Source organism: Ipomoea nil, unplaced genomic scaffold, assembly GCF_001879475.1.
Source record: "Ipomoea nil cultivar Tokyo-kokei standard unplaced genomic scaffold, Asagao_1.1 scaffold2036, whole genome shotgun sequence".
In the NCBI taxonomy this organism is placed as follows: Eukaryota; Viridiplantae; Streptophyta; class Magnoliopsida; order Solanales; family Convolvulaceae; genus Ipomoea; species Ipomoea nil.
Genome location: NW_017618464.1, coordinates 5,137,555 through 5,164,316, shown reverse-complemented (window position 1 = coordinate 5,164,316; position 26,762 = coordinate 5,137,555). Strand labels below are relative to the sequence as shown.

The 26,762-nt window shown below is 36.5% G+C and overlaps 3 protein-coding genes across 3 annotated transcripts; 1 reads left to right on the top strand and 2 right to left on the bottom strand.

The window, feature by feature from the left end:
• Positions 1 to 4,168: 4,168 nt before the first annotated feature.
• Positions 4,169 to 5,433, bottom strand: LOC109147687 (CASP-like protein 4C1). Its single transcript, XM_019295316.1, has 3 exons — positions 4,967 to 5,433; positions 4,742 to 4,877; positions 4,169 to 4,644 (listed from the first exon to the last, which is right to left on the bottom strand). The coding sequence occupies exons 1-3, from the start codon at positions 5,197 to 5,199 to the stop codon at positions 4,423 to 4,425; spliced, it is 591 nt and encodes a 196-aa protein (XP_019150861.1). The 5' UTR covers positions 5,200 to 5,433; the 3' UTR covers positions 4,169 to 4,422.
• A 6,760-nt stretch (positions 5,434 to 12,193) lies between these two features.
• LOC109147843 lies at positions 12,194 to 13,423 on the top strand. The gene has a single exon (XM_019295499.1). The coding sequence runs from the start codon at positions 12,194 to 12,196 to the stop codon at positions 13,421 to 13,423; it is 1,230 nt and encodes a 409-aa protein (XP_019151044.1).
• A 10,144-nt stretch (positions 13,424 to 23,567) lies between these two features.
• LOC109148113 (ubiquitin-conjugating enzyme E2 7-like) lies at positions 23,568 to 25,882 on the bottom strand. The gene is made up of 6 exons (XM_019295892.1): positions 25,467 to 25,882; positions 25,262 to 25,364; positions 24,578 to 24,675; positions 24,380 to 24,480; positions 24,169 to 24,246; positions 23,568 to 24,037 (listed from the first exon to the last, which is right to left on the bottom strand). The coding sequence occupies exons 1-6, from the start codon at positions 25,513 to 25,515 to the stop codon at positions 23,960 to 23,962; spliced, it is 507 nt and encodes a 168-aa protein (XP_019151437.1). The 5' UTR covers positions 25,516 to 25,882; the 3' UTR covers positions 23,568 to 23,959.
• Positions 25,883 to 26,762: the final 880 nt, after the last annotated feature.

The following is a 26,762-nucleotide window of genomic DNA, read 5'->3' as shown; positions in this document are numbered from 1 at the left end:
GCAATCTTATTTGGCATGCCACATGGAATTATTTTTTATTTTTATTTTTTTTGTTACATGATGTGTAATGCAAACTTGCATCTGTTGCAAGTTTGCAAAGTACAAAGAAAGCTGCCGAATGGCAGCCTTCTTTGTACTTTAGTATTGCAAGGCAGCATGGCTGCCTACAAATCTGTACTTTTCTTTAGTTTTTATTTTATTTTATTTTTATATATATAATATAAAATAAAAGTGAAACCCATTTTTTAGAGTGAGAGAGATTTGTAGGGATGTAATGTGAATAGGAGATAATTTGCAAATAAGATGATGTGAAAGTGGGACGCATTTTCGAGAGTGTGAGATGTTTGGATAAGGACAGCCTAAAACTTTGTCGAAAAAATCTGCCACGTCAACAGCACGTAGATTTGGCGTATAGGTTGGTTAATCGTAAGTATATACTCCGTATGTTTATATGTTACAATGAGGGGTAATTTTGTAATAACGCCCCTTCTAAACTGAGCTGGTGTTCGTCGAGATTTGACAAGTACACTGTACTTGTTCTGGATCTACGACTTTGTCTTTAAACAAAAGGTAGGCAGCAATTAATTATTTTTTATAATCTCGACTTCATAATCTAATTTAATACCAGTAACTTATAATAAATATAATAGTCTTTAATATTTGTCACATTCTATATTATATTATTTAAAATAAGAGAAAAGTTACAACGCTGATCAACAGTTCGACATCAATATTTTTTTTTATACCATTATGTAGAGTCAAGTTCAGGTGTGGTGATCCTTTCCCGTGTGACCGTGCGACAGTTTTCGGAATACACCAATAGTTAAACAAGATATACATCATCAGCGTTATGAAATGTTAGACAAATTAGGTACGCATCACCAACACACCATTGGGTATGACTAAAAACACCACACAGTGTTCAGAAATACACCATTAGTGGAATGGATCTATATGGTGTAATTTTTTAGGCGAGTTGTGTATTTTTTGGTGTATTTTTACATCTCATTGTGGTGTGTTTCCCTTACACTGTTTGTGTATATTGTTAACATTGTTGGTATATTCTGAAAACCGTCGCACCGCCACATGGGAGGGCCTTGCTTACTTGTTTCAAGCTTGAGGTTTTGTATTCACTATAAATGAGGAAAACAAAAATTGGACCAGTGACCATTTCTCTCTATCCAAAGAAATTGCCCGCGGCTCCAAATATCTACAAAAATCAAGACTATTAGCTTCAGAAACTACAAAACATTAAAATATAATGAGTCAGATCCTATTTTGTACCTAATAGAAAGAGTTAACTTGTCCAAAGATTCCAAATAGATAATTAATGTGTGGAAATTATGTCTTTTGTTAATAAACCAATCCTCTAAGTATTAAACTATACATTTATTATGTGTTTTATTATGTAATTTGTTATGTACAGTTTGTAGCCTAGTTAATGATCTAGTCTTAAACCTATTAGATAGCTCTCTCTCCTCAGAGTATAAATATAACATGAATTCAGTTATTAAATGAATCGATCACTTCCACTCTCATCTGGTATCAGTTAGCCAATAGGAATCCTGCAATTCAATTTTTTTTTCTCCCTCTTTCGACAATGTCACAGAGCTCCGAACGTATCCTTACCACCACCACAGTCTCCTCCCCAAACACCAACCCCTATTCCCTTCCCAGTGCACACCATTTTGTGTCACTAAAACTTACCCACTGAAATTACCTGTACTGGCGTACCCAAATTATACCATTCCTCCGTGGTCAACGACTGCTCGGCTTCATCGATGGATCGCGCCCATGCCCATCGCCGGTGCTGGAACTCCCCGCCAACGAGACTTCTGATGAGGCTGCTTCCACGACGATCAATTGGGCACACGAAGCATGGATAAAACAGGATGCCTCCATTCTTTCGTTACTGATCTCCTCGATCTCTGAGGAGGTCATGTATCTCACGCTTGGTCAGACCACGTCTCATGGTGTGTGGATCGCGGCGGAGACAGGGCTTGGTTCATCGTCGCAAGTTCGATGCCTCAATTTGATGGGGTAGTTCCAATCCTTGAGGCAAGGAGACAGCTCCACGCAAGAGTATCTAGGCCGTGTGCAGCATTTGGTTGAGGACCTTGCCCTCGCCGGCGGGACCATGACGCTGTCGGAGCAAAACTTGTACGTTTTTCGTGGGTTGCGGACGGAGTTTCGGTCTATGGCAGCCTCCCTGGCGGTCGCTAATACGCCGGTGACGATCTCGCAGCTGGCCGACTACCTGCAGGCCCAGCAGTTCATCCATGAGGATGATTTTTCGGTGCATCACCGGTGACGGCGGGTGGCGTCCCCTCGGCGTTGTACGCTGGCCGTGGCAGAAGGCAGTCTGGTGATGGCAATCAGTGCGGAGGTTAGTCTCGCGGTGGAGGAGGAGGTGGTGGAAACCAGCGCGGCGGCCGCGACAGGCGTGGACGAGGTGGTGTTCGCTGTCAGATCTGCCGATCTCAGGGGCATTCCGCCGCTTACTGTTACAGGCGGTATTCCGAACCTCCACCATCCCAGGCGCATGTGGCGGTCACAGGTGACGGAGGAGCATCACCGGCGGTGACGTCGTGGCTGCCGGACACGGGTGCCTCTACGCACGCCGGGGCTTGTACTCGTTGTCAATTCCGAGATCTCATTATGCGTTCATCTCGGCTCGTGCCTCTTCCGTGGTCTGGCACCAGCGTCTCGGTCACCCACATAGTCAAGCCCTGCAGCGTGTCTTGCGGGATTGCCCGGTTGAGTTAAATAAAAGTGTAATGCCAAAATTATGTACCTTGGAAAATCGTCACGTTTTCCTTTAGATAGGGTCCTTAAGTCAAGTAATAATGTACTAGATCTCATTTACACTGATATTTGGGGCCCTGCGCCAGTTCTTTCGGCGGATGGCTCCCGTTACTTTGTACTCTTCGTAGACGATAATATCCACTTTTGTTGGTTTTATCCTCTGCGACTCAAAACCGATATCTATAAAATATTCGATCTTTTTCGGGCGATGGTAGAACGTACTTTTTCACGTTCTATCAAGTCCATTCAGTCTGATTTGGGGGGGAATACCAAAAATTACACAAACTGTTCACATATTTAGGGATCGTTCACAGGCAATCGTGTGCCTATACACACGAACAAAACGGCCGTGTTGAGCGTCGGCATTGGCATATTGTCGAGACCGGCTTAGCTTTGATGGCTCAAGCGTCTATCCCGCAGCCAAAGATCAGCTTGCAGATATCTTCATCAAACCTCTTCCAACAGCTCGGTTTGGGGCTCTTCGACACAAGCTCAATGTGGTTTCGCATCCACCTCGTGCTTGAGGGGGAGTATTAGACTATACATTTATTATGTGTTTTATTATGTAAGTTGTTATGTACAGTTTGTAGCTTAGTTAATGATCTAGTCTTAAGCCTATTGGATAGCTCTCTCTCTTCAGAGTATAATTGTAACCTGAATTTAGTTATTAAATGAATCGATCACTTTCACTCTCATCCCAAGAGCAGCAAGAGCCTTTCTCAGTTTGTAAGGTTTCATACGTCTAAGAGTCTAAGATTTAGGAAAATTAGAAAAATTAGGGCAAAAAATAATTAGCCAAATTACAAACATGAGTTTGTGAGATTCAGAGAGTGTGAGAACGAGATTAGGAACCAACGAGGACTTCTGCTAACCGATTGTCGGTGCTCCGTGTTTGGTGGCGACTGGCGAGGTGTGATGGTGCCGTCCATGCAAGGACAGAGGCACAGAGGTTACAGGGCGAGTCCCGAGAGGAGACGAAAGAAGCATTAGCATGCGTTTGCTGAACGATGAGAGAGGCAGAGAGCCCGCAGAGCAACGAAAGAGGCGGAGAGCGATGAGAGAGGCTGAGAGCGGAGTAGTCATGATGAAATAAGAAAAAAAAATTATATACATAATACAACCCTAGAACGACATCGTTTTGAATGTATAATTTTTTATAATGGGAGCACCCCCAAACCAGCTTCGTCCCTGTGGGGGTGTATCTCAACCTAGAGAGAAAAAAATAATAAACAAACACTCAAACTCTACATCATTAAAATAATCTCGCAATTTATCTCCTCTCATAATTCTCAAGGCAAGAGAGTGAGAGACCCTCAGGTTTAGAGTATAAACCTATAATAGTGCATTGGTGCTCGATGTAAAAGACATCAATTTTGATCCACAAATTATAATTTTCCCATTTAAACTTCCAGTTTTGACCCTGAAAAATATAATTTTACAAAAGCTTCTATCCACTATATAGTTTGAATTCAATGCAAAATTACACTCTATAATCAATTTCAAGGTCCAGATATGTTCAGGCCCAGTCTCGTTGATAGCATCAAACATGGGTCGAGCCCAAATTAACCCATAATCTAACCAACACCCTATAACAAAAATCAGGCCCAAAACGGCATCTCAAAGATGAAAACGAGACCCGTGAATTACGAAACAGACGACCCGATAACCCGAAACCAATGAAGACAGGCCCAGGAACACGAATCCGGCGAATCCAAGTGCGATCGAGATATAGGATTGGACGCAGAACGCATTGTCATCCGTACACGTGTCCATACCGTGCAACGTCCGGGCGAACGCCGTCCCGACTGCTGCCGCCGACAGTGACATGTACGCAAACACCTACACAGCAAGCAGAAGACGACGGCGCACTTTGTTCACACTGCTTCAAACTGGAAACGAAAAAACAGCGTGTGAAATAGAGTCAAAGAAGGAGAACCTGATCGTGGCCGAAATCGAACCAGACCTGTATGACTTCAGGGAACACGGTTGCGCCTCTGGAAATCTCCCAAACCGAAGCTCCGACTTCGAAGAACGAATACACAGCGACAATCGCATTCGCAACCGCTACGAACCTGACAAAATTCCTTCTCAATTAAACCGATCGGAACTAAAACCTACACTCTCTCTACTGAATCCACGGTCGCGGAGGCGCGAATTGTACCTGAACGCGTCGAATTGGTGCCAATTGGGAGAATCCGCGTCGTGCGAATTGGAGAGCATGAAAACGGCGGCGGCGAGGGAGAAGCAGAACGCGGCGAAGCGGAATATGAGGATAAGAATGTTGACGCGCCGGAGCTTGTGCACGGAGACGGTGGAGTGAAACGGAGGCTGGATTCTGTGCCCCGGCGAGGGGGTGTGAACGCCGCCGTTCCGGAGCTGCTGAGGTGATGCCATTATCTGTGTCTACGGAGAGCTGATCGGGAGACAGAGATGGGGAGAGAAAGTGAGAGAGCACATGATAGAGAAAGGTTTTTATGAGTGAGTAGAGGTGGAGGTGAGTTAACTCGGTGGGCTGGCTAGGGTCACGAGAGAAGGCATGAATCCCATGGAAGGTGGGAAAGGAAGAAACAGGAAAGCATACTGCGATTCGTACTGGTAGGGGCTTCAGTTGTAAAGCAAACTAAAAAGTGATGCCCGCACACGACACATCATTTACGCTTATCTTTCCTAAGCGAAAGGCTTAATTGAGATTACTGCAATCCTCTCTTTTTCTTTTTCTTTTTATTTTTAAATATACAACCAACAGTATGTTTGACAAATCTAGCTGAAAGTTAAAAAGAGAATCAAAGAAATCACTAAATTATACACAAAAATGCAAGCGGGTTACTCAATTTGTTGCAATTAACGTTCCAAACAAGTCAAATTCGTGAAGTCCAACCAAATAATACGTTAACTCCGTTAACAGTCGGTTATTTTGGCTATATAGACAATTATGCGATTATATATATATATATATATATATATATATATATATATATATATATATAGAGAGAGAGAGAGAGAGAGGGGGGGGGGGGTTGCATTCAAATACAAACCCCCTTAAAATACAAATCTCCTTAAAATATAAATTTGAGACCGTGCACACATTAACATACTTATATGCACATAGCGCGTAGGAGGAAAAATCACAATCATCCATCAAAACTCGTGCACACATTAACATACTTACATGTACACAGCGCATAAGAGAAAAAAATCACAATCATCCATCAAAGCTCGTGCACACATTAACATACTTATATGCACACAGTTTATATTTTAAGGGGGATTTGTATTTGAAAATATATATATATATATATATATATATATATATATATATATATATATATATATATATATATATATATATATATATAAAAGTAAAATCCTCCTTCCTAAATTCCCCCCCCCCCCCCCAACTTAGGGGCATTTCTATAATATCCTAATTGAATTCATTATATAAATTAGATATTATTCCGTGTGTAAGAAAATTCTTTGTAACATCACAATTATGGTAATTAATTAACATCACAATTTGCTCAGTAAATTCAATATACAAGATTAAGTAAATTCCATGTGCATATACAAAATTAAGTAAATTCAATAGAGTAATAACATCACAATTTGCTATTTAAATTAATTATATAAATTAGATATTATTCCGTGTGCAAGAAAATTTAATGTAACATCACAATTATGGTAATTAATTAACATCACAATTTGCTCAGTAAATTCAATATACAAGATTAAGTAAATTCCGTGTGCATATACAAAATTAAGTAAATTCAATATGGTAATAACATCACAATTTGCTATTTAAACTCATCATTCTGCTAAACCCAAAGTTGTCAGCTTCTAACGTATTTCTGCCTTTCTAAAATCTAAATATTTTGTATTTCTAACGTATGGATCAACTAAAATTTTAGAAATACTCTCCTCTTGAAATCGATTCTCAATGGCGCCTGAACTTTACGGCAAGATTGTTGGTAATCAACTTCGTATAAGACTGTGGTGGAATTCCATCAGGTTTAGAGTGTTTCGTGTCGTTCATCTTCCATAAGCAATAGGTTCTCAAACAATAAACTCTATAGAGTGTGTAGTACATGATGTAGATGTATTTTTTTAACTGTAATCTTAATCTAAATATTTTGCATTTCTAAAATTTTAGTTGATCCATACGTTTTTTTTTTAATAATTTCAAGGAACTTTTATACATATGCATATGTCATTTCTTTTTGCAATGTTCTGATTCTATTTTTTTCCCACAGATTTGATTGGTCGTGTAATTTCAATTTATGAGCCTAAAGTTATTCAGGTTCATCAAAAACCTCAAAGGTTGATTGATTTCGTCATTGAGGATTGTAGGTATGTATCCAACCAGGGGATTGAACCACTGCAAGCTATATCATTGACTAATCCAGAAGTGATCTCCCTTGATGAAAGCACTTCTGACCAACAATCTTTGAAGAGAACAAATATGGATTGTTCATCATCTTCAAAGACTTTTAAAAAGCCTAAGAATGAACCAAATCCATGATACTCTATGAACATTTGCTTCTGCTTAATCATAAACAATATCAATTTTAGTTGGTGATTTGTTTTTTTTTTTTAATATACTAAATGCTAAACACATGGTTTATTCTGTTAGCTTTTAATTGGTGATGTTGGTTTTTAAAGACAATTGTGCCTGTATGGCAAATTAGTTTTTATTTCAAATTGCATTATGATTCTTAATTTTTACACTTTGTACTTCTAATACTATTCGTGAAAATATTATTCAACGCTATATTACCATGGAACAAAGATAATAGATCTATTATCTTTGTTCCATGGTAATATAGAAGAAGAATTGTAAAAGAAAAAAAAAATTATATGCTCTATTTACAGTGATTCAAAAACAACTTACCTTCTAATTATGAGTTGTGTTTCATGATCCAGATTGCAAGTTCATATCCATTACAGGGTGGTTCATTGAATGATTATGGACTTTCATCAACCATATCTGCATAAACATTTCAATGAAAGGGTACACCATTCATGAGTTGGGACTATTGATAAAAGGTATTTATTAGTGCACTATTAAAGTAATGCTCTTAGTTAGCAAACAAATCTGCATATGAGAAACACAATTAAAGGAAAATATGCATGTCAGATCAAGATAGTTTGAGTATATGTTGGGAAATTTTTATAAATATTTAGTTTATGATAACTAAAGAAGCACTTATTACCAATGAGAGCTTGCCTTGATGGTAGCATATATAAGCAAGGGAACAAAATTTTCAGCTTCATGCAGTCTATCATGTGTTGCTGACACATTAAGGAGCAGGTTGTCGATTACTTTGCAACACTTTAAAACGCAAAGAAGTTTCTCTCGGGGAGCTTTGTAATCATCAATTTTTTTTTTCAATTCATTTACTGCAAGCTGTAAGTAGCAATTAAGTATCAACAACATAACTAAGATCCAGATAATAATAATAATAATTTTCACTACTTCAAAAGTAAGATTATAAAGATTGATTTAGGCAACTTTGCCACCCCCAAACACATTATATCAAGTCTACAAGATGTTCATCTTTTATCAAGGCATATGATCTAGATACAAAGTTCAATATGGTGGAAAAGTCCAGGAATGTGGATACATCTAAATGAATTTGATTGCGTATTTAAAATTCCATTTACATTTAAAATTCTTAAACATACCATGCATAAACCGTCATCACGTACAACAGCAGGAATGTCCATATGCTTGGGCTGCATCAAATGTTTCAACATGCATTTTTTCTCTATTATTTCCTCCTCAAATTTGCTTCTGAGAATGTCCTAGCCTTTGCTTCTGAGAGTTTCCCCTTCCAAACTTTATTAATCCCTTTGTATTCAGACCTTCTGTCTCGAAAGCTTTTGACAAAAATCAAGAATTTGCATGAGAACATTTGCAAATTCTAAGTAACAGAAATGTGTGTCCTTAACTATCAAAGCCTTTATTCTAGAAGCAAAATCAGGTTTGTAGATCACATAAAAGGATCTTACTTGCGCACTGTATCAACATAGAAGAGTTTTCACGCATGACATAATATTTCTGCGGAGACATCACCAGAAATCATTGATTGCCCAAGACCTGTTCTTGCTCTAAGCTTCAATAAAACAAAAAGTTAGACTAAAAGAGACTAATGATAATCTACATGCATAATGTATCCTAAAAAGTTTCACTAAATATCTATTCTTTTTTATGCATGTCAGACACTATTTTATAAGTCTCGATGCTTTATTGACTAAAATAAAACAAAGAAAATGGAATAACTTCAAATTTGCAATCCAAATTATTGAAAGCAATCTATATTTTTGAAGACTATATTTTTCAATACCAACCAAAAGAGCATCATTTGTTTATTTCATGTTGAGATGTTGTCATGACTGTGATCATTATAAATAAAATGATTGTAAATATTGATCAAGGCATACCATGATCTTAAAGGTCCAGGAAAAGGAAAAATGGCACTTTAAAACAAGTTGAAGCCCAAACGATCATGCTCCATTGGGACTGCTGTGCTAGCCATTCGATTAAGCATATATAAACATAATATTTTCACCCGTGAGCCATCAGCATAAGTCAATGATTGCCCAACAGATGTTCTTGCTCTAAGCTGCAATAAGACAAAAAAGTTAAGTAAAAAAAGACACTAATGATATTCTACATGTAGTTTAGTTTCAGTCTATTTGTAACTCACCTTTGCATCCAAGCGGGGATCATTGACCATGTTCTTCAGTTGGGAAAGAACTCCTAAATTTTGTAGTTTCACAACCCGATGAAATGCTACAGGACTGCTTGGAAAAGTTAGATTTACTAAAGCCCAAACAACAGCAGTGTGTCCTATAAAATGAATAAATAAATATTACCTAACTAACTACTTAAAAAATTAATTTATATATCTATATCTATATTTATGTCAAAGCAAATGAATATTAAGCTGCCATATTTGTTTTTTTAGTAGTACTACATATACAGATGTATAAAAGGAAAAATGTACTAAATGGAATACATTACAAAATAGACTATTCAAAATAATTTAATCAAGGAAATAAATCAAAGCTACAATAATGTTCAAAATTCCCTATTATAAGTAATTGATTTGTAAAATTTTCTAGATACTTTATTACTGTTTCCATATGAAATATTATAAATATGCCCTCTAAATTTAACTATTCTTCTGTTTACAATTTTTATATCTCCAGTCAGTTTATTACAACTCACATAACCCGCAATATGAAGAAACTAACAGGATAGACAATACTAAGAGGCAGGAAGAAGCAAAAAATCACAGACAAATGTCAGATTTAATTTAAATTTTTTATTCAATCTCGAATATGTATTGTTTGTCTATTTCAATAAGTGTTTTTACTTATTATTCTCAATATATGTATGTATGTATATATAATATATATATATATATATATATATATATATATATATATAAGGGTTCAGGTGCGGGTATAGCTTCCCGTGCGGTTAGATCTGAGCTGTTGATCAAATTTAGATCAACGATTCAAATCAATAAAAATTAAAAAAAAAAAAAAACGCATGTCGGGAAGAAGATAGCGCCTACATAGCGTCTACACAAATGATAGCGTTTACACAAATGTTAGCGTCTACACAAATGAGTAGCGTCTACACAAATGATAGCGTCTGCACAACCTCACGCACATTAAATACAAACCCCATACACATTAAGCACAGCCTCACCCACATTAACCACAAACCCCACGCACTTTAAATATTAACTCACAGATTTAAAGTTTCAACAACTATTGACATTAAGCACAACCTCACGCACATTAAGTACAAACCCCACACACATTAAGCACAACCTCACGCACATTAAGCACAAACCCCACGCACTTTAATATATTAACTCACAGATTTTAAGTTTCAACAACTATTGACATTAAGCACAACTTCACGCACATTAAGTACAAACCCCACACACATTAAGCACAACCTCACGCACATTAAGCACAAACCCCACGCACATTAATCACAGATCCGCTCACCTTAATTTTGACCTACATGCAAAAATTACAAAATTGCCACCGCGTTTTTTTTTTAAATTTTGACAATTCTGGACGTTGATTTAAGCGAGATGAATGGTCCAGATTAAACCGCACAACCGCACCTGGGCACTCTAACCACACCAAAACCTAATTATATATATATATATATATATATATATATATATATATATATAATTGGAATTGTTATATTTGTCAAATCAGATTAGGGTTTCAATTAGAGAAAAAAAAATAACTACAAAAAAAATCATAGTAAGGTTTAAAATTTCAGGTTTAAACATGTTTAAAAAATAACGACGATATTTCTTACTAAAATCTCCAGATCTACTTCCAAATCAAACATGCATGAATTAGAAAACTCAGCTCTAATAAATAATTACAGATATTAGATAAAATACAGATATATATATATATATATATATATATATATATATATATATATGCTTTAGGAAAACCCGTAAAAAAAAACAATGAATAAAAGTCTTAACCTGGATCCCAAATAATGGTTTCTTGGGAGAAATCCAGATCTCAAAATCTCATCTGGATAGATCTCAACAGAAAGAGAGATGATTGAATCCCATCTGTGTGAGATGTCGTCGACGGAGCTTCCATACCCGTTGCACCGCTTCAAGGAAGAGAAGGTACACTTGAGTGTGAAGGCGATCGGTAGAAAGATCACCGGAACCGGCCGTCTGGTATCTCCGATACGTTCTCCACTGTTTCAACAACAACTGCAGATTTCTAATTAAAAAAATATCATGGGAAATGTTAAGTTTTGGGGCTATCGAAGAACGACCTAGGGTTTGTGATATTCTTATAATTGCGATCCAAAAAACCAAGAAGGCTGAGATTGATGATGTTGTTAGATTGAAGATAGTGAGAGAAGTAAGACTGAACTTTATAGATTGAAAATACAGAGAGGAGAGTGCATCTGGAAAGAACCGATAAGAAAGGGAAGAAGGGGAGTGCATCTGGAAAGTGAAAACAGCCGACAAGAAAGAGAAGAAGTGGGGTGCATCCGTATATATTAAAATTAAATTATTAAAATGTTATAAACATAAATAAAGATATAGATTGATAAATAAAAAATGAATTAATAAATTCTAATTTATATATATTATAATTAAAATGTTATAAATATAGATATAGATTACTAAATACAAAAATTAATTAAGTTGGGGGTACTAGGTTTCGCTTCTACGAGAAAATTCTGGTTTATGTTGATTTTGTAGGCCCTGGGGGTTGTTCATTGCTCATTGTTCCCTGCTTCTCCTCCTCTACATTCTTTAGCACCGTTTGCTGTATTCTTTGGGAGCCTTTGTCCTTTTCCCGTCGCCTTAGTCTGATGGCGTCCACCAGCAAAGGAAAAGAACCGCTCGAAGCTCAGTACGCTGGCCTCCATATCAACGAAGGCGATGATGTGGAAATCCAAGTGGGAGAAGAGGTGGTCAATCCCGTAACTACTGGCGATGTCTTCTCTTTAGTCGGCACTCTTCTTACAGAAAGATCCATTAAGTTCAACTATATGAAGGAGACGCTATCTACAATCTGGAGACCTGTTAGAGGTATGGTGGCCAAGGAGATCTCTACAAACCTGTTTGTCTTCTACTTTTTCCATGCCAAGGATATGCAACGTGTTCTGGACGACGGACCCTGGTCATATGATCAGAATCTTCTTATCCTTCACAAACTTGGCAACAATGAATCTCCTTACGCTGTCAATCTGGACAGAGCTGGCTTTTGGGTTCAAATCCACAAGATCCCTCAGCCCCTCACCAACGCTAGAATGGCGGAAGTGATCGGTTCAAGCCTGGGTACATTTATTAAGGCCGATATATCCAACTTTGATGGGACGCACAATGCGTTCATTCGTATCAGAGTGAGCATTGACGTGAACAAACCGCTAAGAAGGATAGTGCGAATCAAGCAGGCTAATGGTGAAAGTCTAATCCTTGAATGCAAGTATGAAAGGTTGCCTACATTCTGCTTTACGTGTGGTAAGATAGGGCATGCCGAGAAATATTGTCCCCAACAGCTTGATATCAACGATGAAGGTTTCATCAGACCCTTTGGTCCTGAGCTCAGAGCGTCTGGTCGGCGCTCTAATCCCCTGAACAGTCGCTGGCTGCTTCCTGAGTTCCCAACCTTCCCATTCAGGCCACCGGCGACTTTAGCCGGCAACGACGATGACCAAGCGATACTGGAAACCAGAGTGGAGAGTACGAGGTACGAGGAGGGGCTCAGACAAACAACATTTCAGCCCTCGCTTGATCCAGCAGTTAATACTCAGAATGTTGAAGAAGGTCAGACTTTCAACCAATCATCATTTAATGCGAGTTCAGATGGCATTAATGTCCATGCAGACGCTCCTATGGCCTTTCCAGCTCATACTTCGGTTTTGGATATCTTGATGGGAGAACAAAATCGCAAAAGACAAGCCCATGAAATTGGTGGGCCTGTTACTGATGCTTTGGCCCATGCTGACATTATGTGTGTTGATCAAAGTTTCTCTATTTTTTGTCCAAAAAACATGCCAGAGGCGGGTCCTGGAGCCCAGGCCCGCCTAGATCAATGAACATCTTAGTTTGGAACTGTCGTGGGCTAGGCAATCCCGCTACAGTTCAAGTATTGGTGGATCTTATCCACACTAAGAAGCCAAGCATTGTCTTTTTGATTGAGACTCTTGTTGCAAGTAATAAATTGGAGCCCATAAGGTGTAAAGTGGGCTTTGAAGGACTCTTTGTGGTCAGCAATAGAGGACACAGTGGAGGTTTAGCCTGTTTATGGAAGTTGGGCCCTATGGTGACTATTTCAAGTTATTCTGATCGGCATATTGATATGATAATATCAGAGAGCAATGGTGGTGAAGACTGGCGATTTACTGGATTCTACGGGGAACCCGACCGTAGTAATCGTCGAATTGGTTGGAATTTACTGAAGACGCTATCGGATCGGAGCAATCTACCTTGGGTCGTGGCTGGTGACTTCAATGATATACTCTATCAGAACGAAAAAAGAAGAGGTAATGCTCAGCCGAACTGGTTAATCGAGGGTTTTCGCGATGCGGTTTCGAGCAGTGGCCTTTCCGATTTTCCTTTAAGTGGCTATCAATTCACTTGGGAGAAGTCGCGTGGTACGCCGGATTGGATTGAGGCCAAGTTGGATAGAGTTCTGGTGTCTGACCTGTGGAAAGATAAGTTTAGAGATGCGGAAGCTTCCACTATTATTTCCTCTAAAAGTGATCACCTCCCGATTCTCCTTAAGGTGGCTGCGCGTACAACACACTGGTACCCCAGGAGGTTCAGATTTGAAAACTTATGGCTCCAAGAAGCTCACTGCCGAGAGGTTGTCATTGGTAGCTGGGAAGCTACGCATGGGATGGATATCTTGAATCGGGTTCTGCATTGCAATGATGCAGTTTGGAAATGGGGAAAGGTTTTTACAAGGAATTTCAGGAAAAGAATTGATTATTGGAGCAAACGTATGCAGAGCTTGAAGAAAAGGAAGGATCAGCGTGGTTGTCTTCTCTTCAAGGAGGCTCAATTCTTCCACTTAAAAGCTCTAGAACAGCAAAATGTTTATTGGAGACAACGGGCTAAAGAGTTCTGGCTCAAAGGTGGGGACCAAAACACATCTTTTTTCCATAATGCGGTTCGCAGAAGGAGGCAGAACAATCAAATTGACAGGCTCAAGGATGACAGAGGGGAATGGTGTGAGAAAGGTACTGCTCTCAATACTCTGATGCTCAATTATTTTCATGGCCTTTTCCAGGGTAACCAACAGGTTCAGACTTCGATCCTTGATTCTCTTGAGCCTGTTATTTCTCAGTCCCAGAATATTCACTTAACCAGCAGGTTCACACCTGAAGAGATAAAGGCTGCATTATTTGATATGAAACCGGATAAGTCTCCAGGCCCGGATGGTCTCCCCCCGGGGTTTTTTCAGCACTACTGGGATATTGTAGGCAAAGATGTCGTTGACTTCTGTGAGAACTTCAGATTATCTAAATCCCTCCCTCCTGGAATTAATAACACCCACATCTGCCTTATTCCTAAGGTTGCAAAACCAGAATCTATGGTTGATTTAAGACCCATAGCTTTGTGTAATGTCCTGTATAAGATCCTATCCAAAGCTTTAGCAAATAGAATCAAATCCCTGCTGAATGGTATTATTTCGGAAGCACAGTGTGCCTTTGTCCCGGGTAGATTAATTTCTGATAATTTACTCCTAGCTTATGAGTCTCACCATTACTTGAAGAGGAAAAGGCAGGGTAATTATGGTATGATGGCGCTGAAATTGGACATGAGTAAGGCGTATGACAGGGTCAATTGGAGCTTGGTTGAAGGGGTGCTAATCAAATTGGGTTTCTCTGCTGATTTTGTTGAAATGATATCTGTTTGTATTAGGTCTGTCCAGTACTCTTTATTGCAGGAGGGTCATGTGCTTGGCTCTTTCATTCCCCAGAGAGGTCTCAGGCAAGGGGACCCACTTTCCCCTTACATGTTCATCCTGATGATGGAGTGTCTCAGCAAACTTATTTCCAAAGAGGTCCAACAAGGATCTTTGCATGGGATTTCTATTTCTAGAGGGGCTCCGGTCATTTCACACTTGATTTTTGCAGACGATTGCCTACTTTTTTGTCGTGCAAATTCTCTTGAGGCAAGTATTATGAAAGATATCCTCAATGAGTACTCAACAGCCTCGGGTCAGTCCATTAACTTGAGCAAATCTTCCCTTCTTTTTAGCAAAAATGTTGACAATCTTTCTAGAGAGGTGGTGGCTGAAATTCTGGGCATTTCTGAAGGAAGTGTCCAAGGGAAATATCTTGGTCTTCCCTCCTTGGTGGGGAGAAGGAAAACAGAGATTCTTGGATTTATCAAAGATAAGGTTCTCGGTAGGATTAAGAGCTGGAACAATAGATTTCTCTCTCGGGCAGGGAGGGAGATTATGATTAAGAATGTCCTCCAAGCCATTCCGACATATGCTATGAGCATCTTCTTACTTCCGCAAGATATCTGTCACAAGATTGAGTTGGCTCTTAATAAATTTTGGTGGATTGGTCAAGCTGAAAATGCAAAGGGTATTAGATGGAGAAGGTGGGACGAGCTGTACAAACCAAAGGCAGTGGGAGGCATGGGGTTTCGAAAATTAAGGGCCTTTAACCTTGCTTTACTTGGTAAGCAGGCTTGGAGGTTCATCCACTATCCTGAGTCTTTGGTTTCTAGAGTTTTCAAAGCCAAGTACTTCAAAAATACTTCATTCATGGAGGCTAAATTGGGCAGTAACCCATCCTTTGTTTGGAGGAGTATCTTTGAGTCACAATCTCTTATCAAGGACAATTGTAGTTGGAGGGTCGGGGATGGGAGAACTATCAGTGTTTGGAAGGACCCTTGGCTACCTAACCGTTCCTCTCCTTTTATTACAACACCAATGCCGGAGTACTTGGCTGAAGCAAGGGTCCAGTCTCTGCTAGATACTAACGGTAGAAACTGGGATATCGAGCTGCTTGAGGACATCTTTGAACCTGCTGATAGAGCCCAAATTATGAGTATTCCTGTTCCTCTTGGGTGTCACACTGACAAAATTATCTGGAGGCAAGAGGATAAGGGATTGTATTCGGTCAAGAGTGCATACAGAGTATTACGTGGTGAATTCCCTTACCCACAATCTGTCAGTTGGCCTGATATTTGGAGACTGCCTATTCTACCGAAAATCAAGTCCTTTGTGTGGCAACTTTGTCATAATATTCTTCCCACTGCTGATAACCTTATCATGAAGAAAGTTGCTGCTAATCCCCTGTGTGTGTTGTGTTCCAGCCATGTCGAGACAGCTACTCATTTATTCATGCATTGTATTTTTGCCAAAGCTTGCTGGAGTGAGCTCAAAGTGGTTCCGTTTCCGGACAATCTTCTCCCACGGGATTGGCTTCAACAGACTGTGCAGAATCTTGAACCTTGCCTTTCCAGTATCATTCAGACGGTAGCGTGGCAGATATGGACTGAACGGAATAATAGGATTTGGAATGGTCTCAAAGCTTCTCATTTCACTGTTATTGTAGAGGCCAGGTCCTTCTTACTGGCGTGGCAGCAGGTCCACTATACGTCCCCATCTGTTACTAGATCTAATCTCACTCAGAAATGGGAGAAGCCTGCACATGGTTGGTTGAAGATAAATTCTGACGCAGCAGTGGACTCCAACTCTATGACTACTGGTTTTGGTTTCGTTGTAAGAGACTCGCAAGGTGCGTTCGTGGCAGCAGCAAGCTCATCATGGTCAGGAATTCTCGAACCCAGAATTGCAGAATCTATTGCCATCAGAGAAGCGCTAAGCTGGTCAAAACAGAAAGGCTTGGACACTTTTTGCGTTGAATCTGATGCTCAGCTGGTCATTCAAGGAATTAAATCTCATGGCTGCAACTCTTATTTTGATCTTGTTCTTAATGACATTTGTGATTTAGCTAGTGTTTTTTCTAACATTAGCTTTTCGTTTGTTAAGCGATCCGCGAATTCGGTTGCCCACTTGTTAGCTCGGGATGCCGTTTCTAATGCTGGTCGCAAGGAGTGGAATGTTTATCCCCCTTCCTTTGTATCTGTTGTTCTTTCGGCTGAAGCCGTTTAATGAATGATCTCTCGTTTCCTCAAAAAAAAATACAAAAATTAATTAATAAATTCTAAGATATATATATATTAAAATGTTATAAACACAAATATAGATATAGATTAATAATTAAAGAAATGAATTCAAACAATCCAAAAAATATATATATGTATGTATGACGAAAATGTTGTAATTTTGTTGTTGTATAATTTTTTACAATGATATTTATGGATGTGTAAATTTTAGTTGTAGTTTGGTTAAGCGCTAGAACCAAAACATCTAGGTAAAATGTTATTAAATCAAAAAACTTTAATTTCATTAATTGTTAAAGTTTTTTTTCAAATTTACGATGAACGATTTTTGCAGTTAGAAAATATATGTTAATCGAATTAACTAAACAATTAACTCAAATTGACGTAATATATTATAAGCAATTCAATTTCCTGCATCGATGTTTGAACTTTATAATTTATACTTTTATATTTCTAATTATATTTCTAATGGGGGAGCGTTATGTTGTGGAAAACATAATCAGATGGTGATAATCTCTCACAAGTACATACTCCTGAATTTTTAAATAGCTTGAGATTGTCTGGACTTCCTAATCATTCATTGACAATAAAGGTTGGTGCACCTGTTATGTTACTGCGGAACATACACTACTGGAAATTATAGAATTTCCGACCACCTGAAAGTGATCTTAAATCAATTCTAAAGCAAAAAGTGGTCGGAAATAGCAACAAAGGTTTTTCCGGAAACCAAAAGTGATCGGAACAAGACTTTCGACTTGATTTAAGATCACTTTCAGGTGGTCGGAAATTCCATAATTTCCAGCCGTGATAGACCATTCTCTTGGTCTTTACAACGGTACACGCCTCATTGTTACAAGATTGGCAGATCATATTGTCGAAGCAATAATAGTTAATGGAACGCAGCAAGGAACCAAAGTACTTATACCACGAATGTCTCTCACCCCTTCTGATACGAGATTGTCGTTCAAGTTCCAGCGTAAACAATTCCTGTTGATGCTAGCATATGCAATGACTATCAACAAAAGACAAGGTCAAACACTAACTCACGTTGGATTATTGTTGAAAAAAAACAGTCTTTAATCACGGCCAATTGTACGTGGCTTTTTCCCGAGTGACTCATCGTGATGACCTTAAGGTTTTAACTCTAGACGATGATAGACAAACTTCTGTTATTACTACTAATGTCGTCTACAAAGAGGTTTTCAACAATGTGTAATTCAAAACAGTTATATTATGTATTCTTCTTGCACCAATATAACAAAATTGTTACATATGTACATATTACATATATATTCCGTTACACAAATTTCTATAGCTAAATTACTACACATAAAGATAATGAGAGCAATTAATTCAATTCTGAAACATTCATACAAACATTAATTCAACGTTCAAATTTACACTATCGAATATGAAGCAAATTATAATTCACATATTATAACGAATACATTCCGTACATCGCACAGGTGCAAATACTAGTTAGTGTAATAATCTAACGTGTATTTTTGAAATAAAATTTATTTTAGTCTTTATTTCCTTTTTGTCAAATGTATTAAAATAATTTTCACTGCGTAATGACCAATCAATTATATTCTACCGATTTCAAATGCATCTTTCATCAACAAAATGTAACACCATTGGTAAATAGAAATGTGAACGATGTGTTGTAATTGCAGTCTTTTTTCTTTCGTCAACAAAATATAACTATCAGCCAAATATTGCCTCTCCTAAACTAGCAAGGGTGGATAAGAAGGAACACCAAAACCTATACGTACGATGCTATGTTAGTGTCTAATTGCATTGTATCCTTTGACTAAGCTATATCAAGAGTCAAGTTAAGTTGGTTCAATATGATGTTGACTTCTCGTAAATTTACTAAAGTTTAATTTGAATTAAATTCAATTAAGTAATACTTATGGATGTGATTAAGATGGCACATGTTTTTTCCACTTTAATTAAGAAATTTTTGGTTCGGGCAAGAAAAATTCAGCTATCTCTGATTAATAGGAAAATTCGCAGTCGCAATAAGAAGATGCACATCACTATGTGAAACTCATCTTATAGACGTAATCAGTAAATGATCATAAAAAGATAAATTAGTATTAATTTTCTTTATGGAAGAAAAAAAAAGGTATAAATTTCTCATAACTGAATAATAATTGAATGATTCAGATCAAGAAAATATTTTTATTTGCAAACGTTTTTGTTTGGGAGATGGATGTTTCCTTCAAGCGCCATGTCGTCTCGTGGTTTTCAGTTCAATCGTGTGCGTTCTCACCTGCCATCGACGATTCGACGTCGGCGCACGCTCCGGCAATGTGAATGAGATTCGGGTTTCTTTGGACGTTTTGGTTGTTTATTTTTAATTATTTGGTTCCTTCTTGCTATTATTACTCCTTCAAGATTAGAATTTATTTTCCATTTGATGCTCATTGCATCCCCACAACAAAAGTCAAAACACGAATCCCATTTATTTTAGGAAAATGATACATTAAATTCCCAAAGAGTTAAAGTATCATCATATATTATAATTTTATTAATAAAAGAGAAAGAGTGTAATACAAACTATGACTCATCATTTGTTCGGAATGAATAAAAATGTCATGTAAGTAGAAAGTAAAAAGTGAATTATAAATTATAAATAAATAAATAAATAAATATATATATATATATATATATATATATATATATATATATAAATAAGAGCCTAAGAGAGTTAGGTCTATAATGGGTAGAAAAAATGGCGGTTAAATTTTTTAATCAAATGAATAGCTCAGATTGATCAGATTTTAATTTTTTCTTAAGATTTCCTAATTTATCATTAATGAATGTGATTTTCCATTAACTTTTTCGTTAAATATTATATTTTTCGTTAATTTCTGTTAGTTCACCGTTAACTTACTCATTGATTTTAATAAGAATTTAAAGGTCTTAGGTTCGAACTTCATCCCAATCAAAGTTGGCATAATTAATATTTTATTTTACTCTTATTAAATTAATTAAAAATTATAATTTAGTAGCTACAACAAAAAATAATACATATCATTTTTAATTTAGAATTATGTGTCTAAAATGCCTTTATTCAAAAAAAAAAAAAATATATTCATTATCAATAAATTAAATAAGAGAAATAATTTCATTAGTTATATTGTATTTATTTTTCTCCAATATAAAAATTCTTTATATTCAAATTCATCAATTGATTATATTTGCTACATTGTCCCACCAATGTCTTTATTAAAAAAATAATTCATTATTAATAAATTAATTAAGAGAAATAATTTTATTAGTTACATTGTCTTTATATTTCTCCAATGTAAAAATTCTTTACATTCAAATTCATCAATTGATTATATTCACACATTGTCTATTACCTTTTTTTGTGCACTATTTTTTTTAATTAAATATCAAAGTTATAATACAAAATAATGCTATATATTTATTTACCAAGTATTTTATTAATACCATGAAAAAAATAAAAAAAAATATAATTAATAAAGCTAATCATATTAATTACTTGAAGGATTTGTTGACAAAGAGACTATTCAAATCACACAACAAATTGAAGTGAGAACAAGATATTTGACCAGCGAATTATATCAATGGTTGGTAAAAAGATATTTGAAAAAATTAGTTGTTTAGATTAACATGTAAAATGACCTAAGGGTATGATATAATAATAATAATAATAATAATAATAATAATAATAATAATTGTTTTAAAAAAATAAAAAAATAAAAAATATAATTAAGTCAATCATATTAACTACTTGGGAGATTTATTGACAAAAAGAGTATTCAAATCACACAACAAATTGAAGTGGGAAACTATCTCGCAATGTCCTTGTTTGGCAATCGATCAGTAGTTAGCTCTTCAATATTAGTATATACGGAGTATTTAATAATTTATGCCCTAATTTTTATTTTCTCTCCCTTATGTCCTGTATTTGGTTTCAACCATACCTATACAATTATTTTATTGACAACTATAATCAATTTTGACTATATTATCTTGCATTTGTAAACTTAAAATTGCCTATTTAAATACACAAATTTAACATTCAATTATCTATGCATTAACAATTCCAATATAATCTTGTATTGATATACTTTAAAATACTTATTTAAAAAAATATTGGGCATTATCTCAATCGCGCAATGCGCGTAAAAAACTAGTATATATATAAAAGTTCAAATGCGATTGGTGCGCTCAGGTGCAATTGTGTGGTTAAATTTGAGTCATTGATCTTGTTTAAATCAATGTTCAGGATTACTAAAATTATAAAAAAATAAAAAATAATAATAAAAAAAATACGGTGACAATTTAGTAATTTTTGCATCTAGGTCAAATTTAATGTGTGTGAGTTTTGTGCTTAAGGTGTGTGGATTTTGTGCTTAAGGTGCATGGGGTTTATGCTTAAAGGTGTCTGAGTTTTGTGCTTAAGGTGCGTGAGTTTTGTGCTTAATGTGAATAGTTGTTGAAACTTAAGGTGCGTGATTTTCCTTCTTAAGGTGCGCGGTTTTCCTTCTTAAGGTGCGCTGTTTGTATGATTAAGGCGCGTCAGTTGTGTGAAACTTAAGGTGAGTCATTGTAAAATCTTAGGTGCGTGGTTTGTGTTCTTAAGGTGCTTTGTTGTGTGTTTAAGATGCGTGGTTTGTGTACTTAAAGGTGAGTGGTTCTTAAGGTGTTTTGTTTGTGTGCTTAAGGTATGTGGTTTGTGTACTTAAGATGCGCCATATTAATGCTTAAAGTGCGTCAACCGCACGAGAAGCCATTATCGCACCACTTCCATATATATATATATATATATATATATATATATATATATATATATATCAACAGACTACCAGAGTTGCTTGCTGATGTAGATTGATAGTGAAGAGATGAGAGGCAGAGCGGTCCAATCAGGCGTGTCAAAATCTGTAAACACAAAAAATATCAAAATTGTATATACTCACAAAATATGTTTACAATGTGTAGTTCAAGATGCGGTTACAAAATCTCTATGTAGTCTTACCTTCAAGCCAATCAACTCTGCAAAGCTTCAAAGTACCTACCATGGCTTCAAAATTTTCAAAGCTGCTTCAAATCTTTAAATGCCTTCAAGGAGCTCTCAATTTTTCAAGTCTTCAAGTTGTTTTCAATGTTTTTAAGGTGTGATTTAAAGATTGAAATTGAGACTCTATTTATAGTGAAGCTTGTAACTAAAATCCCTCAACAAACTCCACTAATATTTATTAAATTAAATTAATTAATTATCTACTAAAATGAACCTGGCGAAAATCAAGTATAGGTTCATTATTCTATCATCTAATTCAAATTCAAATTAAATTATAATTATCTAATTCAAATATAATAAAATCATATTATATTTAAATTATAATTACAATTATAATTATAATTCAATTATGAAACGGGATTGGACCAATTAATTAATTAATTCAATAGTCCAAATCAAATTTACTTGGACTAATTAAATTAATTTAATTATCATAGCCCAATTAATTAAATTGGACTAATAATCAACCCCAAAATTGAGTTCAATAATGATTTAATTGGTCCATTTGTCGGCTTCAAATTTTTCGTGTCTACACTAACAGAAACAATAAAATAGATAAGAGAGCTTTGAGAAAACATACTTGATTGAGGTTGACCTACTGATTGACGTTTTGTGTTGAGATAAAAGAAGAAGATGCGCTATGATCGAAATTGAGAAGTCAGACATCAATTTTTGGTTAAATAAAAAAAAAGGGTAATTTTGTCTCAATGTTTGTTTTTTCTTCCTAAAATTCATGGAATTGAAATAGGGAGAGGGGACATAGGATTCTACTTTCATGAAAACGAGGGAATTGCAATTCCGCGAAATTGTAATTTTCTCCAACCAAACAAAAGAATTTTGTTGCATTCAAAATTATATAAGAAATGCTTAAGTTGAGTGCACATTTACATATAATCAATACACTTTGTCCTATTGCTCATTATATGTTCCTAGTTCTCACATAAAGCATAATTCGCATAAGAATCACTCCATATATATGTACAGTAATTTTTACGGCGCCTAGGCTATATATTTGGTGCATTAATACTATGTTGAAAAACAAACATAAATTCCGGTGGCATTGTTTAATGAACAGTTCCTTGAACAATATAACAAAAGTACAAAATCCAGCAACCAACAATGTTGCATACACACTACCAAACCTAGACTTTTGAGAAGTACATACAGAGAAGGTAACCAACCAATCAACACCTGAAGTGAATGAAACTAACCAAGTTTCCAGACAAAAATCCTGTCGGAATTTCACCTTAAAAACTACCTTTCAGAAGCAGTTAATAGAATGCATGATCTTGATGCAACGAAACACGGGGTACCGATTTGCAGCCAATAGAAAGAACCCGGTTACTAGCTAGCTAGGGCATCGTTCCTCGCCATATCAACGCGTTCGGATTGGAGCATGAACTTGCATTCACGGGCTGCACGTTTACAGCATTTCTTGTGACCGCCTTACACAGCGGCTCACCTTTTTCTTGAATCCCTCCCTGTTCTCCCGCCATTCCTTCTGCAAATAGCGACCATCAAAACATAGGAGAAGCTAGGTATTATGTATGGCAAAGGTTAAATTATGCATCCTAGACAGATGCTAAACAACATGATAGATTACGAAGGATGTAAGCTTTCAAGAATACTTACAGCAGCTTCAACATTTGCCGGGGACTCATCATTAGGGCTTGAAAGCATTGATATGATGCTCAAAACTATACTTTCAACCTGCAAGTTAGAGTCGTAACATGAGATGAAAAACCAAACATAAAAGACAGATTTATTCTGAAATTAATGAATATGAGAAAAACCAAACATAAAAGACCACTTTTTATGTACAGCTAAACGGATGAGGTCATACCGTATGGACAGGTGACCAGCGCTCACTAGCAAGTTCATATCCATTTGGATCGTCACCGGGAGGATGAAGAATTGAGATGCAAACCTTGCCATCGGTGTATACTGAACACAATACCAATATTTCAAACATTACCAAGAACATCGTGATTATAATGACAATAAAAAACGATAATCACATCTTCAAAACTAGCTTACAGACCATTAGGATGCCAGATCTCTGTGGTAAATCTCACCGAGGGGGGACTATTCGGGTAATTTTGAGGAAAACTCATAATCGCATTAAAAAAACCTCCTTCACTGCATTCACAATTCATATATGTTCAACCGTTAACATTCCCCATAACCAAGCAGAATTATATAGTAAACCGAAAGAGAATGATCACCAAAGCATTCATGTTGGTAACCAGCAAAAAGAACAATGATACACCTTGAACAAACATCATAGAATAGGATCTCAAAATCCTAAACAAGATGATCCTAGTCCTTGAGCATTGCAAAACCACAAAATTCCTAAAACAAGTGGTTTAGCCAATCTAAAAAACACAGATCAAAACCTACCACAAGCGAAATCATACACCACACATAAAGCTTACATAATAATAACTAAAATAAAGCCTAAATGCCCAATTCATTGAATAAGAAATATTTGAATCCAGCCTGCACGGGTAGCTCAGTTAGTTCCTGAATGGCACATTTCGGGCAAGAAATATCTGAATCCCACAAATCTTAAGAAATTAAAGCTAACCCAATCAGCAGGAAAGAAAGGATGCAACACCCAAAAGTTAGATAATTGAACTACAAACAGCCCATCAAGGGAAAATAAACTGATAATCTGGTAAAGGTTGAATCTTTGACTAAATTTGAAAAAGAAGAAGAAACTCACTATAATGTATCAGGAGGTCCAATAACTGTAACGCTCCATTCGAAAAGATTGCTCTCATCAACCAAACCAGCTGAAAATCCATCAACAGGCTTTTTGCAAAGATCTGGAAAGAGAAAGAGAGGGAGAAGAAGAAATTATCATCTTTTAAGGAATTTAAGGTATAAAGACAGTTCAAGAAAACTTCAAAAACCCATAAAAATCCCACCTTTGAGTTGTTTCTGGAGCAAAAGACTGGCCTGAGAAGCTGAAGCCATACCAAACTTCAGAGGGGGAAAGGAGGGAGTATATACTAAGCAGTTGTGGGTTGATTTGGGAGAGAGAAATCAGAGGATAGATGGAAGTAGTTTGTGCGTTGAGTCGCAATCTTCGGGTGTGATTCGAGTCTTATATAAACCAACCAAATTGGTGGGGGTGTAAATTGTAAAAGACAGGATTGAGAGCGTGATTGGATATGGAGATTATATGCTCCGCAGTAATGTCATATGAAGGAAATGGCATTAGCCCATTTTCTTTAGATTCTTCTGGGTACGGTTCTCCATCTTCTTCCCCATTCTTGAAAAAGATGACAGACACCTCCCAATCAGACCATATTCCCTTTCTTTAAGGATAATTATGGCGATGATCCCATGTTTTATTTGACGTTATTTGTTCTTTTCTTGAAAAAGATGGACCCCACGGAGTATGTAAATCACCGTGACGCACAATGAATCTGTTCACTTTGAACATAATGTTCACATTGCCACCGTTAAAGTTCGAACCTTGGTCTTTTCTCTTAAATACTCCCTACTAAATTATTGAGCTAAGCCCTTACAGGTTTATTTGTTCTTTTCAGTTTTTCTTTTTGAGTGAGTCATGAGAGAAATAAACAATTACTCCTTATTACTTTTTTCTCTCAGAAGGTTGAATCTCAATTTCAAAGGTCTCCCACAATACGGATAGAGTATTTGAAATGATGTAAATTACGGTGATTCAATAATTCAGCAGAAAGGGTTAAATGTCAGTATTCACAAGGGATCTGTCCACTTTAATCTTGGTCTAATAAACAGTTATTACTTGATTTTGTTTATGTGATAAATTTTACTCGATAAAATGCACATGGTAAATTTCAGGGCAAATTAATATAGATGATTGTTTTTGGGTAAATTTTACTTTGTGCTGCAATAAGATAAACTAGCATAGGTTGTTTCTAACTCAATGACTCGAATTAAGAAGGCTAAATATCGATTGAACTATAACTGTTTAATTATCAAATTAACTTGACAAACTTGATTAGAGTTATCCTAATTAATATTTTCTGAAAAAGTATGAGAATGTTGTTGATATTGACAAGAAAAGATTAGGGTAGGGAGTATAGGTGGGCAAATTGAATTATTGAGGTTAAGGATGTGTGGATATGTGGTTTTACCTGTTGATGGATTGAAGGAGAAAGACATAATCACAAGTGGCATTGATTAACCTTAGCTGTATCATATCACGTGGATTTGGCATTACAGCATTACTG